At 43.7% G+C, this 18,503-nt stretch overlaps 2 protein-coding genes across 2 annotated transcripts in view; one reads left to right on the top strand and one right to left on the bottom strand.

The window, feature by feature from the left end:
- Tbxas1 (thromboxane A synthase 1) overlaps positions 1-1,616 on the top strand; it is a 168,371-nt gene extending 166,755 nt beyond the window's left edge. Inside the window, exons 12-13 of the mRNA XM_032906715.1 lie at positions 827-989; positions 1,412-1,616. Of these exons, the coding sequence (XP_032762606.1) occupies positions 827-989; positions 1,412-1,486 (238 nt within the window). The 3' untranslated portion in view covers positions 1,487-1,616. The remainder of the gene's footprint in view (positions 1-826; positions 990-1,411) is intronic.
- A 1,916-nt stretch (positions 1,617-3,532) lies between these two features.
- Positions 3,533-18,503, bottom strand: part of Parp12 (poly(ADP-ribose) polymerase family member 12) — a 46,770-nt gene continuing 31,799 nt past the window's right edge. The window contains exons 9-12 of the mRNA XM_032906714.1: positions 8,266-8,341; positions 7,206-7,336; positions 6,169-6,320; positions 3,533-4,768 (exon numbers count right to left, since the gene is read on the bottom strand). Of these exons, the coding sequence (XP_032762605.1) occupies positions 4,443-4,768; positions 6,169-6,320; positions 7,206-7,336; positions 8,266-8,341 (685 nt within the window). The 3' untranslated portion in view covers positions 3,533-4,442. The remainder of the gene's footprint in view (positions 4,769-6,168; positions 6,321-7,205; positions 7,337-8,265; positions 8,342-18,503) is intronic.

Genomic DNA, 18,503 nt, shown 5'->3' with positions numbered 1-18,503 from the left:
GCTTCCTTCTACAAACTAAACTTACCTTCACTGTTTAAGATTAAAGATGTGTAACTAGGGGCACATCCTTATTCCAGTCAGAGCAGCTATGCTGCTGGATTAAAATTCCTCTATATCCAGGGCCTCAAGCTTCCCACACCCTGACCAGCAAAGCCAGGGTAGTAAGGAGGTGGCCATCAGTCTTCAATGAGATGACATGTTAGGCCCCTGGGAAGGCTTCAAGAATGTGGCCGAAGTGCCTAAAATCTTTGCTGAGAGAAAATCAGAGGAGCTGTGTGGTCCCATGTAAGGGGGAGGTGAGGCACAATACGGTCAGGATACACTGCTCAAGCCTTGGAATTCGGATTGTGTCCTGGCTTCACACACCCTTGGATAATTACTTCTAAGTGAGGTGAGAAGGTACACTCAGCTGATTGTCTGAGTGGAACAGTGCTTCTAAGATTGGGCAAAACAGTGCTGAAATGTTGGTGATCAGAAGCTACCAGTTACCCAGAGTCTTAAGGACAGTCCTGGACACAGGATCTTGTTGGCTCTGATGAGGGAAGGGGTCTCACATGAAGGAGTCAGTCAGTTGGAAATGGGACTTTAGATCAGCGGTTCCCAACCTGTGAGAACCTCTGGGGGTCACATGTCAGATATCCTGCATGTCAGATATTTATATTATGATTCATAACATTAGCAAAATTAGTCACAAAATAGCTGTGGAATAACTTTATGATCACCACAACATGGGGAACTGTGTTAAATAGTCGCAGCACTAAGGTTGAGAGCCTTGCTTTAGATGAAGAGGTGTTCAGGCCAACTGTAACCTTCACCTGACCCTTAGGTTCACAGCAGAAGCCCGGCTTCAGCAGAAGCCATTCACATACCTGCCTTTTGGAGCTGGTCCCAGGAGCTGCCTTGGAGTACGGCTGGGGCTGCTGGTGGTCAAGCTGACACTGCTCCAGGTCCTACATAAGTTCTGCTTTGAAGCCTGCCCTGAGACTCAGGTAGGGTCTGATATTCCAGGGTAGGGCCAACCCTGTTTCTCTGCCCATAGCTTCTGCCAGTCCAGTTCCTCTCCTCTCAGGGATGCCCATCTCTTGATGAGAACAGCAGCCTCTGTCATCCTCCGTGAGAAGGGAGATGAAGGAATGCTTCGTGCTTGGATAAGTGCTGGCCCATGACTCCATGTTATGTTTTCTTATTAGCATCACCCTCAGTACAGCAGCGTGTATCCTAAGAGCTTTGGCGTGTGCAGCTTTCCCTATAGAGGCCAGGGAGCCTCCCTCTGGCTCCTTCCGACCCCAAAAGCCTTGTCTCCCAGCCCACAGCTAAATTTCCACAAGGAAATGCCTCAGGCTAGGTTCTAAGAAAGTTTTCTGGTAGGCATGGTTAACTTTGTCAAATATTTTAATTTACTCTATTTTAGGTTCCACTTCAGCTAGAATCCAAATCTGCTCTAAGCCCCAAAAATGGAGTCTACGTCAAGATTGTGTCACGCTGACATAGAAGGCAGGTGTGAAAGAGGAAGCACTTTGTAATGGTGACGTCTGTGCATCACTGTTAGGAGGGCGCCATTTATGTCACAGTTCTAAATGTTGAATAAATGTTTGTCATGCTTCGTTTTGACATTACCAGTGGGGTTCAAACCATGGTTTTCTTGGGACTGAGATTAAATAAGGGAAAGGTCATTTTGATTAAACTGAGGGTAAGGTGTCAAAGGAAGTCCTGGCCTCAGGACAGAGGTATTCTACAGTGCAGGGGACACAGGTGAACAGTCCTGACTGGACTGGGTATAAGCACTGGTATAGGCTTTTTTAGCTTCTCATAATTCATGGGTTTCAGAGAAATAATGTATACAGACACTCAGCCTCCAAAGTAGCTGCAAAGCCTCACTATACCTTGGTTTCTTAAATAAGGACAGAGAAATTGATTGGAGGTTTCCACAGACGGAATAGCACAGGTTAAATGGACACTGTTGACTCTCTTGATAGTTGGCCCTGGGGTGTAGACTCCCTGGAGAAGACCAAACATTGCTGGAGAGCTCCAGACCTCCCTTACTTCCCTGGCAGCTCTCCCAATTCCTGACCGCTCTACAGCCACCGCAGGTCTAAGTGTGCAGGTTCCCCTGAAGGAACAGTCCAAAGCCTGTGGAGGAGGGGTGGGCATCTATGAAATGTGTTAGAATGCTATCGGGTGCCAAGGTGCACAGGATCCAGGGCAAGAACATGTAGATGCAACTGATTCGCAGGCTCTTGAGGACCCCACTGGGATCTACCAGGTTTTGTGCATATCCCATTTCCTGCCCCAGGGTTATTGGTGTGACAAAGAAAAAAGTGGGATGTAAGCAGGGCGAGAGAGGGAACTGGGGATTCAAACTGCCATCGAGGGACAGGAGTCCAGTGATTCTGGCGCAGCCGTGTCCCTATTCACAGCAGACAAGGGAAGGCAAATAGTGCCAGGGGTCTATAAATGCAGGAACAGCCTTTCCTCCCCAACTCCACACAGCCAGGCTCTAAGCCTCTCCCTAGCCACTGTCAGTCCAAACAATGGTCTCCAACACTCACAGGACCAAACAAATGCCCTCCTCACCACTACTCCCCCCCCACACACTATCACAGCAAGACCAAGAGCTCAAACAAAACACAGTGAACTTTCAGAACCACCCAGGATGTAATGGAGCCACATTGGAAACCCATGAAAACCACAGTCTGCAGCTGTGTGGTGACCCTAAGGTGGGAGCTTATGTTTCACTTCACTCAGCTCTCTCTGGACTGGTTAGTAACACTGCCCTGGGTAAGGTTTACGGTCACTCCAAAGATGGTAACTGCAGTTAAGCTGCATCAGAGTTAATCTCCAAGAGACATGACAGCACAGCTCTTTAAGATGGAGCCAGTCTCCCTGCCACCTTGGACCAGATGAGTGAACTCAGACACAGCGGCCTGTGGAGAACACATTGTTCTGTAAGGAAACTGCATTTTATGGGCCAAACCCTATCAGGTAGAGGTAAGAAGAACAATATAAACATGCATGTGAACATGTGACCATATTGCTAGAGCTTGGAAGGGGAGGTAACAAGTGAGGGACCCAGATCTTCAGTCCTACTGAGGCCTGTGAGATTAATTTGGTTATCTCTTGCTGTGGTCTGAATGTTCTACCCCTAAACCCATGTTAAATCTGCACTACTTATGATTGTTTGGGGGTGTGGATTCTTTAGGAGGTGACTGGGTCCAAAACAGGAATCCCTCATCAGTGAGATTAGCACCTGCACACAGTAAAGGGCCCGGGAGAGTCTCCTCTACCACCGAGGTTACTTTGAGAAGATGGCCAGCCATAAGGAATAAGAACCAGACCCTGAATCTACAGGCGCCTTGATCTTGAACTTCCTAGCTTCCAAAACAATAAGTGCCTAGTGTTCATTAAAACCACTCAGTTTATAATACTTTGCTATATCAGCCTACAGGACCAAGATAACCCCAACATGTAGCAAAGGGCCTGGTACCTCTCTGGTACTCTTTATAAACAGACAATAAAAAAATGAACTCCAGTCTTCATCTATTTCAGATAGTCTTTTATTTCCATACTCTCATGTGACATTTGAAGCACAGGTATTCAATCTCATTGAGACATAAAACACACACCTGGAAGGCGTCCAGTGTGCTTAAGGGATTTGGGTAGAGGCACTTATGGGCCAAGCCCAGGACTGAGGAGGACATTAATCTATGTTCCTACCAGGGAGAGTTATGCTTCCCTTCCATCAAGGACTGCCCCGGTTAGTTCCAAAGCAGGGGGCAAAAGTGACAGCAATGCCGAGGCCTTCCCTGTAGTCCCCTTCCATAAAGACCACTATGCTCCTCTGACAAAAGCAAAATGGACCACAAGACCCTCCAAAACCAGAATTGTTATAGAGATATAAACTCTTCACGGTTAAAACAAATCCATAAAACAGCATTGTAAATTCTGTGCTTGGTCTTAATAAACATCAAAGTCAGCAAAGAGTTAAAAATGCAATGCTAACATTATTATAAGTCAAACTTGGGCTCACAATCACTACTGCTAAGATCATAAGCCAACCTAAAAGGACCTAAAACCTAAAATTGTTATCAGCCAAGGATTAAGATTGTGGCTTCAAGTCAGGCCTGGTAATATAGGCTTTTAATCCCAGCTGCTCAGGAGACTAAGGCATAATAGAATTTAGCAAAATCCTGCCTCATAATAAAAACATTTTAAAAGGACTGGGGGCATCTAGCTCAGTGGTAGAGTGCTTTTCTAGAAGCACAAGGCCCCATGTTCCATTCCCAGCACTAGGGGGAAAATGTAATTTCACTGAGAAGCTAACAATAAACAAGAGTTCATTAAAAGTTTTGTTTAAAAAAAAAAAAAAAAAAAAAAAAAAACACCTTTCCAAATAGCTCCACCAGACAGATGTGGCAGAAATGCCTAATGCAAACTGGCCATGCTTACTGTCGGCTGGTGAACAAGTTGCCCAGGGCAACAAAGATGGAGGGGCCAGCTGGGGGCTTGGAGGAGGTAGAGTATTGGATGAGGTACTCGGGGTAGACCTGGTGCTTCTCAAAAACTACAAAGATAGTCGGGTCGGACATGCTGTTCACGCAGCTGTCATAGAAAGCATTGCTCTGGCCCTCCTTGGCTGGAGGGCGGACAAAGGAAGTGCTGCCCCTGACGAAGTCTCCCACCAGCACCCGGGCCAGGAACATGGTGTGGGAGTGTGTGTCGGATTTGCTGTAGTGGTGCGAATAGGCGGCATCTCTCGCAAAGTAGCTCCCTGAAACGATACAGACAGGCTGCACAGGGCACGGAAGAGCACAGCCTGGCAATGGGCGATGCCAGCCGTCTCTGCCCCTTCAACACCACACCCCCTTTCCCATGCCACTGCTCCACCTTTGCCCTCACTTGTGGAGGCATCAACACCTCTCTATGTGGCAGGGCATCCAAAGAGGCCACCTAGTTCCCTCTATTCTCAGCTTCAAATCTAGAGAAAATCTAGAATCTGTTGATAATTAGTTCTAGACTTCATTTTCCCATCTACAGAATGGAGCTGCCCCATCGAGTCTTAGTTGGGTGACATGAAGAATGAGTAACATTCCTCTTACTGAGCCATTCTACAGGTACAAGCACCCCAACATACAGAACAAAGATTCTTCAAATGGAAGCCTGAACTAGAAACTGCTCCCTCTGCATGGGTTTCCCAATCTATCACCAGCTTGTTGATCCCACAGACATCAGCACATCAGACAGAAACCAATGACCAGGGAGTCCATGGAGTTAGAGTAAGACAAACAGGTTCTTTTTGTTGGTGTGGTAGGTTTTTTGGGGGTGGGTGGGTGGGTTGTCTTTTTGTTTTGTTTTGTTTGAGACTTAGGTCTCAAACAAAGGACATAGTCCTTGCTTTCCTGGAACTCATTATGTAGACCAGGACAGCCTTATTCTCATAGAGATCCACCTGCCTCTGAATCCTAAATGTTGGATGAAAGGTGTGTACCACCATGCCTGGCCAGCAAACAGATCCTTGAATTTTCTAAGTCTGGTTATCACTATGTGGCTACAGGAGAACTCTCTTCTTAGTGAAAGCTGAAGGGTGAGAAGCTACCACAGATGCTGGCTACTTGGAAATGGTTCAGAAATAAAAATAAAAAGGTCAGCATGGCAACATATTAAAATCGAGGGGTGTGGATACAATGTACAGAAGAACCACACAGACCACACGTGTGTGTAAGTATACAGACAGTCTGCAACTCTGCTGTGAGTTTGCAATCACCACCAAATACTCCAAACACTGTTTTAGAACAACCAAGAGACAAGGAGGCCAGAGCTCCTGCACTGGATGAGAGAACACAGCCTCAGGTTTCTGTCCTGAGGACTCAGGAAGGCACAGCCTAGGCTGCTCAGTAAGGTCAAAAAGGTTTGCTCTCCTCTTAACTCTCACTACCTCTCAGAGCCTCCAGTCTATGGCAAACACGTCCCGTGAAGCAGGACTGCCCTGCCATAAGTTGACTGAACTCTTGACACACAGAGCAGAGCAATAGCCAAAGTACTGCCAGCTCGGGGTGGCTCTGTTCCAGAGGCCAGAAGGCCACTTCTCACTGGCAGCTGGCTCCAACTGCAGCCTCTGTAAGGCTGCCTTCAACTAATTTCCCAACTACTGTTGAAGCCACCCCGCCTTACCTTTGCCATAGGATGTTCCGTGCAGACCACAGACCCGCCAGTCAAAGTTCTGCTGGCAGATGGCGTCCACGAAGTTGGTGCTAGTGCCATGAAACAGCTGCCTCTCATCTACTTCCTTCCCCCCATTCTGCTTCTGCATCTGGCCTTTCTGCCTAGAATAGTAGAAACATACATGTTGAGGGAAGACGGTGCTGACCTCCAAAGAACAGCCTCCTGAACCCATCTTCTAAAATAGCATCATGTGATCAGAAGAAAAGGCTGTGGCTGCCCTGGCCAACTCCTGGAGGCTCAAGCCACAGAGCACAGGTGGACCGGGCCAAAAAGCAAAAGCAAAGCTTCCTCGCCATAGCAAAAGGCTCCAAAGCAGACAGCTCTTAGCAGCAGCTTCTTCCACCCAGCTCCTGAGTGGAGCTGAACCTGGGAGCTAGGAAGTAAAGTTAAGGCCGCAGGTCTGGTCTGGGAGGGGCATAAACCCTCAGAGCACATCCTCCCTTCTCTGCTATGACTGTCTCTGTCACTGTAGAATGCTATCATCCCAGACCCATGTGAGGACAAGTCAGCAGGCCCCAAGCCACCATTGAGAGCCATAATGAATTTCTACCATATGTGGAGAAAAGCTAGGTGACCATGATCATGCTGGTCCTCATGTGGTAGATAAGACAGGCAGGCAGACAGACAGACAGATGATGTCCCTGCTCTCTGGCTATAGCTTTACATTCTTGAGGCTGATGGTGTAAGTGAACTGTCTTTCTCAGGTCCCACTGATCTTCAGAAAGTCAAGAGTGGACAGAAGTGGAGTCTGGCTTTGCTGGTCACAGTGAGAACAGGACCTGTGCTAGGGAACATTTAGTCCCTCCCTTTTGCAAGGGGCCACATCATTACAGAGCCCTAGGATAACAAAGTAAGAGGACAGACAGTTCACGGCACATGACAGCACTGGGTAAGCATGGGCTGCCTCTGATTGTCCTGAAGAGGCAGAGCACATGAGTAAATAAGCAGCTAGCAGGATAAGAAAGAGAGCGCTCAGTCACACATACCACTGGTAGACTTCCCACAGGCCCAGGTTCTGGATCCGCTCGATCTTCTGAACAAAGTAGAAAGGTAGTGTACGGTTGAAGAGGTTCCAAACCTTCTGATACTCTTCTGAGGAGGAACTCAGAGTGATCCTCTACAAGAGAAAAATATTTTCATGTGTTATTGTCAAATGACTAAATATAAGAACTGTTCCTGTGATCACTAGAAACTTCTGTAACTTCAGGATAAAGCCAAAAAATGATGGCTTGGTCCCTCTTCCCAGGATGTAGTCTCTCCAGATATGGAATGTTTACAAGGTATAGTAATTTCCCTCCTGTTTGCCTTGATAATGGCCCATAAGTCAGGCAGATGGTGTCTAAGCCACCATCCTAAATGTCTCTAGGATGTCAGTCACATCCCACACAGGCCAAAGACAAAAACATAAGAGCACATGGCCTGTGAGAATCAACAAAGGTGTGTGAGCTTCTCTAGCCCTTCACACTCTGTCATGTTACAATTTGTGTGTGCTTTGTGAGAAAAGTTCTCTCAGGATAGGCTTCATAACGGAACGGTCTGTCTGCACTGTTAGGCATGTTCCCAGCATGGGAAATCAGCCAGCATGCCTCACACTGATGAGGGACATCATCCATCAGGACAGTGTTGTGCTGCACAGTACTGCTCCCAGAAAGCAGACCTCAAATGAATTACTAAATGTCCCTCCTGACCAATGCTGTCTAGTACCCTCCCCTCTAAGTGCCCCTCATCACATTCAAATAGTCAGATATTGTGTCTCTTCAATTCTTAATGAATCGGATTGGTCCATCCCTGCTTACAAGGCCCTTACTTCTGCTCTTCCTGGCAAATGTCACAGCTCATCTTTTTCTCTCATATCAACCACTTCCTTTCTCTGAGAGCTACAGTCAACCTATGGAAAGTCACCCAGTCTTAAAATCCCCAAGATCTACAAAAACAAATGTATCTCTCCCCTGTGGTGTCATGAGACAGCTGCATAAAACATTCTTTCCACACTCATCCATCTCTAGAGAACCTTCTCTGTCCAGCTCCAGGGCATGACTCCCATACCTTAAATCCCAGGTCCGGCAGGGCTGCAGGGTCCCAATAGTCTGGAATGCTCTTTGTGCCGTGTAACTTAGTATTGCTAAAAGGTAAACAAAACATAGACTCTTAATCTTCGGACACATGAAAGCCTATCTATGACACATGAAAGCAGGTAAACTCTACTTATCAGTATCACCAGCCCCAAGTCTCAGTGTACTGCATTTAAAAGCTAGAGGACAGAGTCCCGGACCAGCGGAGGATCCCTGCCTTCAGCAGCTCTCTGCTCCCAGGCCCCCTGGAGGGGAGTTCTCGCCGCCTGGTCGGGCGAGCACTCCTGAGGCAGCAGAGCGGAGGAGACCACCAACGCCGCCCACCTCTGCCCACATCCCTGGCCCAGGAGGATACTGTATTCTGCCTCTGGGTACCCGTAGAGGAGGGCCCAGGAGCAGCAGATCCACTGCGTCTGAGACACCGCACCTGAAGAGACCGACCGGATAAACAGTTCTCTGCACCCAAATCCCGTGGGAGGGAGAGCTAAACCTTCAGAGAGGCGGACACGCCTGGGAAACCAGAAGAGACTGCACGCTGCACACAGTACTGACCCCAGAGGAAAACAAAAGCTATCTGGAACCCTGGTGCACGGAACCTCCCGGAAGGGGCGGCGCAGATCTTCCTGGCTGCTGAGGCCGTGGAGAGCTCATAGGCAACACCCCGCGAGCAAACCTGAGCCTGGGGACCACAGGTAAGACAAACTTTTCTGCTACAAACGACTTGCCTGGTGAACTCAAGACACAGGCTCACAGGAACAGCTGAAGACCTGTAGAGAAGAAAAACTACGCGCCCCAAAGCAGAACACTCTGTCCCCATAACTGGCTGAAAAAAAACAGGAAAACAGGTCTACAGCACTCCTGAAACACAGGCTTATAAGACAGTCTAGCCACTGTCAGAAATAGCAGAACAAAGTAACACTAGAGATAATCTGATGGCGAGAGGCAAGCGCAGGAACCCAAGCAACAGAAACCAAGACTACATGGCATCATCGGAGCCCAATTCTCCCACCAAAGCAAACACGGAATATCCAAACACACCAGAAAAGCAAGATCTAGTTTCAAAATCATATTTGATCATGATGTTGGAGGACTTCAAGAAAGACATGAAGAACTCCCTTAGAGAAACACAGGAAAACATAAACAAACAAGTAGAAGCCTACAGAGAGGAGTCACAAAAATCCCTGAAAGAATTCCAGGAAAACACAATCAAACAGTTGAAGGAATTAAAAATGGAAATAGAAGCAATCAAGAAAGAACACATGGAAACAACCCTGGATATAGAAAACCAAAAGAAGAGACAAGGAGCTGTAGATACAAGCATCACCAACAGAATACAAGAGATGGAAGAGAGAATCTCAGGAGCAGAAGATTCCATAGAAATCATTGACTCAACTGTCAAAGATAATGTAAAGCGGAAAAAGCTACTGGTCCAAAACATACAGGAAATCCAGGACTCAATGAGAAGATCAAACCTAAGGATAATAGGTATAGAAGAGAGTGAAGACTCCCAGCTCAAAGGACCAGTAAATATCTTCAACAAAATCATAGAAGAAAACTTCCTAACCTAAAAAAAGAGATACCCATAGGCATACAAAAGAAGCCTACAGAACTCCAAATAGATTGGACCAGAAAGAAACACCTCCGTCACATAATAGTCAAAACACCAAACGCACAAAATAAAGAAAAGAATATTAAAAGCAGTAAGGGAAAAAGGTCAAGTAACATATAAAGGCAGACCTATCAGAATCACACCAGACTTTTCGCCAGAAACAATGAAGGCCAGAAGATCCTGGACTGATGTCATACAGACCCTAAGAGAACACAAATGCCAGCCCAGGTTACTGTATCCTGCAAAACTCTCAATCAACATAGATGGAGAAACCAAGATATTCCATGACAAAATCAAATTTACACAATATCTTTCTACAAATCCAGCACTACAAAGGATAATAAATGGTAAAGCCCAACATAAGGAGGCAAGCTATACCCTAGAAGAAGCAAGAAACTAATCGTCTTGGCAACAAAACAAAGAGAAGAAAAGCACACAAACATAACCTCATCCAAATATGAATACAACCGGAAGCAATAATCACTATTCCTTAATATCTCTCAACATCAATGGCCTCAACTCCCCAATAAAAAGACATAGATTAACAAACTGGATACGCATAGAACGAAGACCCTGCATTCTGCTGCCTACAGGAAACATACCTCAGGCATTACCTTAAAGGTGACAGGCTGGAGAAAAACTTTCCAAGCAAATGGTCAGAAGAAGCATGCTAGAGTAGCCATTCTAATATCAGATAAAATCAATTTTCAACTAAAAGTCATCAAAAAAAGATAAGGAAGGACACTTCATATTCATCAAAGGAAAAATCCACCAAGATGAACTCTCAATCCTAAATATCTATGCCCCAAATACAAGGGCACCTACATACGTAAAAAAAACCTTACTAAAGCTCAAAACACACATTGCACCTCACACAATAATAGTAGGAGATTTCAACACCCCACTCTCATCAATGGACAGATCATGGAAACAGAAATTAAACAGAGACGTAGACAGACTAAGAGAAGTCATGAGCCAAATGGACTTAACGGATATTTATAGAACGTTTCTACCCTAAAGCAAAAAGGATATACCTTCTTCTCAGCTCCTCATGGTACTTTCTCCAAAATTGACCATATAATTGGTCAAAAAACAGGCCTCAACAGGTACAGAAAGATAGAAATAATCCCATGCGTGCTATCGGACCACCACGGCCTAAAACTGGTCTTCAATAACAATAAGGGAAGAATGCCCACATATACGTGGAAATTGAACAATGCTCTACTCAATGATAACCTGGTCAAGGAAGAAATAAAGAAAGAAATTAAAGACTTTTTAGAATTTGATGAAAATGAAGATACAACATACCCAAACTTATGGGACACAATGAAAGCTGTGCTAAGAGGAAAACTCATAGCGCTGAGTGCCTGCAGAAAAAAACAGGAAAGAGCATATGTCAGCAGCTTGACAGCACACCTAAAAAGCTCTAGAACAAAAAAAGCAAATACACCCAGGAGGGTAGAAGGCAGGAAATAATCAAACTCAGAGCGAAATCAACCAAGTAGAAACAAAAAGGACCATAGAAAGAATCAACAGAACCAAAAGTTGGTTCTTTGAGAAAATCAACAAGATAGATAAACCCTTGGCCAGACTAACGAGAGGACACAGAGAGTGTGTCCAAATTAACAAAATCAGAAATGAAAAGGGAGACATAACTACAGATTCAGAGGAAATTCAAAAAATCATCAGATCTTACTATAAAAGCCTATATTCAACAAAACTTGAACATCTGCAGGAAATGGACAATTTCCTAGACAGATACCAGGTACCGAAGCTAAATCAGGAACAGATAAACCAGTTAAACAACCCCATAACTCCTAAGGAAATAGAAGAAGTCATTAAAGGTCTCCCAACCAAAAAGAGCCCAGGTCCAGACGGGTTTAGTGCAGAATTCTATCAGACCTTCATAGAAGACCTCGTACCAATATTATCCAAACTATTCCACAAAATTGAAACAGATGGAGCACTACCGAATTCCTTCTATGAAGCCACAATTACTCTTATACCTAAACCACACAAAGACCCAACAAAGAAAGAGAACTTCAGACCAATTTCCCTTATGAATATCGATGCAAAAATACTCAATAAAATTCTGGCAAACCGAATCCAAGAGCACATCAAAACAATCATTCACCATGATCAAGTAGGCTTCATCCCAGGCATGCAGGGATGGTTTAATATACGGAAAACCATCAACGTGATCCATTATATAAACAAACTGAAAGAACAAAACCACATGATCATTTCATTAGATGCTGAGAAAGCATTTGACAAAATTCAACACCCCTTCATGATAAAAGTCCTGGAAAGAATAGGAATTCAAGGCCCATACCTAAACATAGTAAAAGCCATATACAGCAAACCAGTTGCTAACATTAAACTAAATGGAGAGAAACTTGAAGCAATCCCACTAAAATCAGGGACTAGACAAGGCTGCCCACTCTCTCCCTACTTATTCAATATAGTTCTTGAAGTTCTAGCCAGAGCAATCAGACAACAAAAAGGAGGTCAAGGGATACAGATCGGAAAGAAGAAGTCAAAATATCACTATTTGCAGATGATATGATAGTATATTTAAGTGATCCCAAAAGTTCCACCAGAGAACTACTAAAGCTGATAAACAACTTCAGCAAAGTGGCTGGGTATAAAATTAACTCAAATAAATCAGTAGCCTTCCTCTACACAAAAGAGAAACAGGCCGAGAAAGAAATTAGGGAAATGACACCCTTCATAATAGATCCAAATAATATAAAGTACCTCGGTGTGACTTTAACCAAGCAAGGGAAAGATCTGTACAATAAGAACTTCAAGACTCTGAAGAAAGAAATTGAAGAAGATCTCAGAAGATGGAAAGATCTCCCATGCTCATGGATTGGCAGGATTAATATAGTAAAAATGGCCATTCTACCAAAAGCGATCTACAGATTCAATGCAATCCCCATCAAAATACCAATCCAATTCTTCAAAGAGTTAGACAGAACAATTTGCAAATTCATCAGGAATAACAAAAAACCCAGGATAGCTAAAACTATCCTCAACAATAAAAGGACTTCAGGGGGAATCACTATCCCAGATCTCAAGCAGTATTACAGAGCAATAGTGATAAAAACTGCATGGTATTGGTACAGAGACAGACAGATAGACCAATGGAACAGAATTGAAGACCCAGAAATGAACCCACACACCTATGGGCACTTGATTTTTTGACAAAGGAGCCAAAACCATCCAATGGAAAAAGATAGCATTTTTCAGCAAATGGTGCTGGTTCAACTGGAGGTCAACATGTAGAAGAATGCAGATCGATCCATGCTTATCACCCTGTACAAAGCTTAAGTCCAAGTGGATCAAGGACCTCCACATCAAACCAGATACACTCAAACTAATAGAAGAAAAACTAGGGAAGCATTTGGAACACATGGGCACTGGAAAAATTTCCTGAACAAAACACCCATGGCTTATGCTCTAAGATCAAGAATCGACAAATGGGATCTCATAAAACTGCAAAGCTTCTGTAAGGCAAAGGACACTGTGGTTAGGACAAAACGGCAACCAACAGATTGGGAAAAGATCTTTACCAATCCTACAACAGATAGGGGGCTTATATCCAAAATATACAAAGAACTGAAGAAGTTAGACAGCAGGGAGGCAAATAACCCTATTAAAAAATGGGGTTCAGAGCTAAACAGAGAATTCACAGCTGAGGAATGCCGAATGGCTGAGAAACACCTAAAGAAATGTTCAACATCGTTAGTCATAAGGGAAATGCAAATCAAAACAACCCTGAGATTTCACCTCACACCAGTGAGAATGGCTAAGATCAAAAACTCAGGTGACAGCAAATGCTGGCGAGGATGTGGAGAAAGGGGAACACTCCTCCATTGTTGGTGGGGTTGCAGACTGCTACAACCATTCTGGAAATCAGTCTGGAGGTTCCTCAGAAAATTGGACATTGAACTGCCTGAGGATCCAACTATACCTCTCCTGGGCATATACCCAAAGATGCCCCAACATATAAAAAAAAGACACGTGCTCCACTATGTTCATCGCAGCCTTATTTATAATAGCCAGAAGCTGGAAAGAACCCAGATGCCCTTCAACAGAGGAATGGATACAGAAAATGTGGTACATCTACACAATGGAATATTACTCAGCTATCAAAAACAATGACTTTTTGTGAAATTTGTAGGCAAATGGTTGGAACTGGAAAATATCATCCTGAGTGAGCTAACCCAATCACAGAAAGACATACATGGTATGTACTCATTGATAAGTGGCTATTAGCCCAAATGCTTGAATTACCCTAGATGCCTAGAACAAATGAAACTCAAGACGGATGATCAAAATGTGAATGCAGATCGCTCCTGAGAGACACAGCCAGAATACAGCAAATACAGAGGCGAATGCCAGCAGGAAACCACTGAACTGAGAACAGGACCCCCGTTGAAGGAATCAGAGAAAGAACTGGAAGAGCTTGAAGGAGCTCGAGACCCCATATGAACAGCAATGCCAACCAACCAGAGCTTCCAGGGACTAAGCCACTACCCAAAGACTATACATGGACTGACCCTGGACTCTGACCCATAGGCAGCAATGAATATCCTAGTAAGAGCACCAGTGGAAGGGGAAGCCCTGGGTCCTGCTAAGACTGAACCCCCAGTGAACTAGACTGTTGGGTGGAGGGCGGCAATGGGGAGAGGGTGGGGAGGGGAACACCCATAAGGAAGGGGAGGGAGGGGATGTTTGCCGGAAACCGGAAAGGGAATAACATTCGAAATGTATATAAGAAATACTCAAGTTAATAATAAAAAAAAAAAAAAAAAGCTAGAGGACAAGGAAGCACACAGCACAATGTTTACAACAAAAGAACATTTTCATCTCGCCTACCAGCCAAACCAAAACACTGTCAGTCCTGAGAGGTACACTTCCCACCTGCATACCACCAAGCACACAGAAGGGACAAAGCGCTTGATTAAAACAGTATACACAGGCCCCAGCCTTTATCCAACTCTTGACACTCAAAAAGCACCAAATGCTTTTTTTGAAGCCTTAATGATATGCACTTGACATACAGAAAATATTTTCAAAGCTGTAAAACTGGTACCCAAACCCACTTGGTAACAGAAATTTGAGTTAAACTGATAAGAGGCTACTTGTGGCCCATTATTTTCCTTCTTAAATGGGCATCCTTTTTTGAAATACATACACATACGCTACTGTGCTATAAATTAAAGGATGTCATGTAACAAAGGCACTGCATTACCTTCTAAAAATATAAACAAATAAAAACCATACTGAAAACCGTATGACTCTAAAGGCTAAGGAACATTACTGTCAAAACTACAATCCAATCCATTTCCCATTCACTGGAACTTCGCTGTCCTTCCTTCTGTTCTGCTCACATGGGACATGTTCCTTCACCCTACGCCTCCAGGACACCCCAGAAATATTTTCCCTAGGAAGACCTCACGTTTAGAAATAACTAAGCAAGGATCTGTTGGCACAACCAGCCTCAAGGTCCTTTCTTCACCTCTTTCACCTATAAAGATGGCAAAATTACCAAGCACATTATAAATCAGCAGTTATTTTTCTGATGCCTAAAGAAAACACTTGGAATACACATGCAGGAAAAGCATAACAATACCTACAAGAACCAAGCAGAACTGTGAGAAAAGCAGATCCTTGACAACAGGAACTCTGTGGATAGGCTAACTCATAGACCTACCCATCTATCACAGTGAAGTGAGCTGAAAGTATTCGGAAATTAGTTCAAAGAGCAAGGAGACTGGAAACATGGGAGAGAGACTGAGCTAGTAGGAATCCAGTCAAGAACCTGAGGAAGCTCGAGACAGAACAGAACTGAGGAGGAGACTCATCAACCACAGAATCTCAATAAATATAGAAGAATAAATTTAAACACAAGCCTACACACAGCAGAGTGAGGTACAGAACTCTAAGACCAAGACCTTTAAAATGAGCCGGAGGCGGGTAAAAAGTGATAGCACCAAAAAGTGCTCGTTAGACCAACAGCTGACTTCCCCAAAGCTATAGTGGGAAGCAGAAGACACTGGGTGGCAGCTCAGGTGCTCTAAGAGTCTGCACCCAGTGAGAAAGCATCTTTCAAACACAAAATAAAGACACTTAGACAAATTAGAAGTGGCCACATCTTTTTCCCCATAAGAAATATCTTACCTAAAGAATTTAAAAAGACAAACCAAGGTTAAAATGTGAGTAATTTAATGAGACCCTCACAGTATGAAACAACAGTGTCTTTAAAAGTTAAAACAAGGGGTTGGGGATTTAGCTCAGTGGTAGAGCGCTTACCTAGGAAGCGCAAGGCCCTGGGTTCGGTTCCCAGCTCCGAAAAAAAAGAACCAAAAAAAAAAAGTTAAACAAAAACAAAATCAAGAAGAAAGTATGAATGTCCTTACAGAAGGAAAGCAAAAACATTCATTTCTTTGTGCCTAAATGAAGAACCCAGTTTCCTACATTGTTTTTAACATACTGAACAACTGCCAAACTAGTAGAGTGAAAAATATTTTAAAAAATATTTTATTACACTTAATTGTGTGTATGACTGTGTGCGTGTGTGTACACACACACACACACACACACACACACACACACACACACACACACAAACACACACGTACCATAGTATGCATGTGGAGGCCACAGGGAAACTGTAGTTGTTTATCCTCTGCTACCACGTGGGTCCAAGAAATTGAACTTGGATATGTCAAGCTTGGTAACAAATGCCTTTACCCACTGAGCCATCTTACCAGCCCTGAATTATGTTTATCAAAAATGGAACTGAACTCAATGCATACAAATGCAGTTTCAAATTTTACATTAGCTGGTACTCCCTGGGACTAAGGTATGGCTTGCGTGTGCACAGTCACTGCTGCTAGAGCTACTGACAACTGGCTACTGCCCGAAGGCTGAGGAAGAAACCAGACACCTCGCCTGCTAGCTCTCAGCCCGCAGAGGAGAGGTCTTGAATCACTTGTATTTTATTTTGTATTTGATCAAAATAACTACGTTTTGGTGTTGCTAGGAGTCAAACCCAGGTCCTTACACTGAGCATGCTAAGTATATGTTTATGGTCCCCTAAAAACTAGAAATCTAGTCTCAGAAAAGAGACAAACAAAAAGACTTCTCTAAATTTTGCTTAGGGCAAGCCCTTCAGAGATAAAGAAAAAAAAATACTTCAAGTTACAGGACCATCATAGTCAACAACAACTAAACCTAGAAAACCAAAAAAGTTGGCATTGAACCAATGCAGTAAAACAACAAACACAAAACAGCCCTAGTGAAAACACCTTATGAATAGCAAGGTATTAAAGCAGATAATAAGCCAAGATAATATATTTGAAGCTTAGAGCAGTAGCCAAGGGCTAAAAGGCCCAAGCAGATGAAAAAGCTCTCAGCTGGAAAGTGTTTGGTGCATAAGTATGAGGACCCGAGTTTGACTCTCAGGCACCCACCATGGAAGGAGGGAACCAACTCCCAAAGTTTTCTCCCAACCTTCTATGCATGGCCCATGCTTATGCAAGTCTTCTCACACACATTCATCATACAAGCACACAATCACAATAAATAAAAATCAAATTTAAAAACTGCCCACAGCAGAAACACAAAGTGGGAAAACAAACTGACCCCTATGTTTTAAAAATCTATATACTCAATCTCAATCAGAAAAGAAAGAAAACTAAAGTACGCTGTGAGGACGGCAGAAAACTAAAGTACGCTGTGAGAGTGGCAGAAGCCCAAGGGCTTGATGAGTCATGGCAAGGCCAAGAAAAATAAGAAATCTTGACTTTGCTGGGTGACACAGTAGCACAAGTTCATGGAAAGGAACTCATTTTGCCTTCTGACTCTGACCTGACACAACCTCCAAGTCCACCAAAGAGTTCTTTGTAGCACTGTATTTTGTACTAGCAAAAGACTAAAAACACAATCATCCTGAGAGAGGAAAACAAACTATACTACGTACAATTGCTAAAGAGCCACACAGGAGGAGCAGATGAAAGAAGTCTCCGATGATTCAAACAGAGCAATTACCAGGACATTTTAAAGATATTTAAGAGACAGAATTGTGTATATAAAGTAGGCTACCTTTTATGTAAGCAAAGAAAGGAAGCAAGCAGATGGCTTTATGTGTACCTGTGCATATATACAAATTATCTTGTTTTTGCAAGATAAACACAGAAAGGAGCAATCAGAAGCACCAAAAAATGGTGACCTCAATGGGAACAGGGTAAACAGACACAAGCTACTGAGTATACGGATTATAGAGAGTTCTGACTTTTAAACAAGTATTTGTTTTAAATTTCATCAAAAATAAACTTTAAGAAAGGAAAAAAGGGCATAGCTGAGTCACACGGCACTGTTTCTTGGATTGATAATATACTTTTCCTCTTACTTATACCATATCTTTTTAAAATGGCCTCCCTGTTTTACAAACACAATCAATAAACTTTACCTCTGAAGTCTTCAGAGAACCAACTGAACCCAAGCAATCCTGGCTTCTCAGGTTGATAAAGCTATGGGCAGCTAGCTACCTTGTTGGCTTAAAGTCCCAGCTTTGGCCATGGCAAACTTAG

This window comes from Rattus rattus, chromosome 6 (genome assembly GCF_011064425.1).
Source record: "Rattus rattus isolate New Zealand chromosome 6, Rrattus_CSIRO_v1, whole genome shotgun sequence".
Lineage (NCBI taxonomy): Eukaryota > Metazoa > Chordata > Mammalia > Rodentia > Muridae > Rattus > Rattus rattus.
Note: the sequence above shows the minus strand (reverse complement) of the source record. Positions and strands in the feature narration are given on the sequence as shown.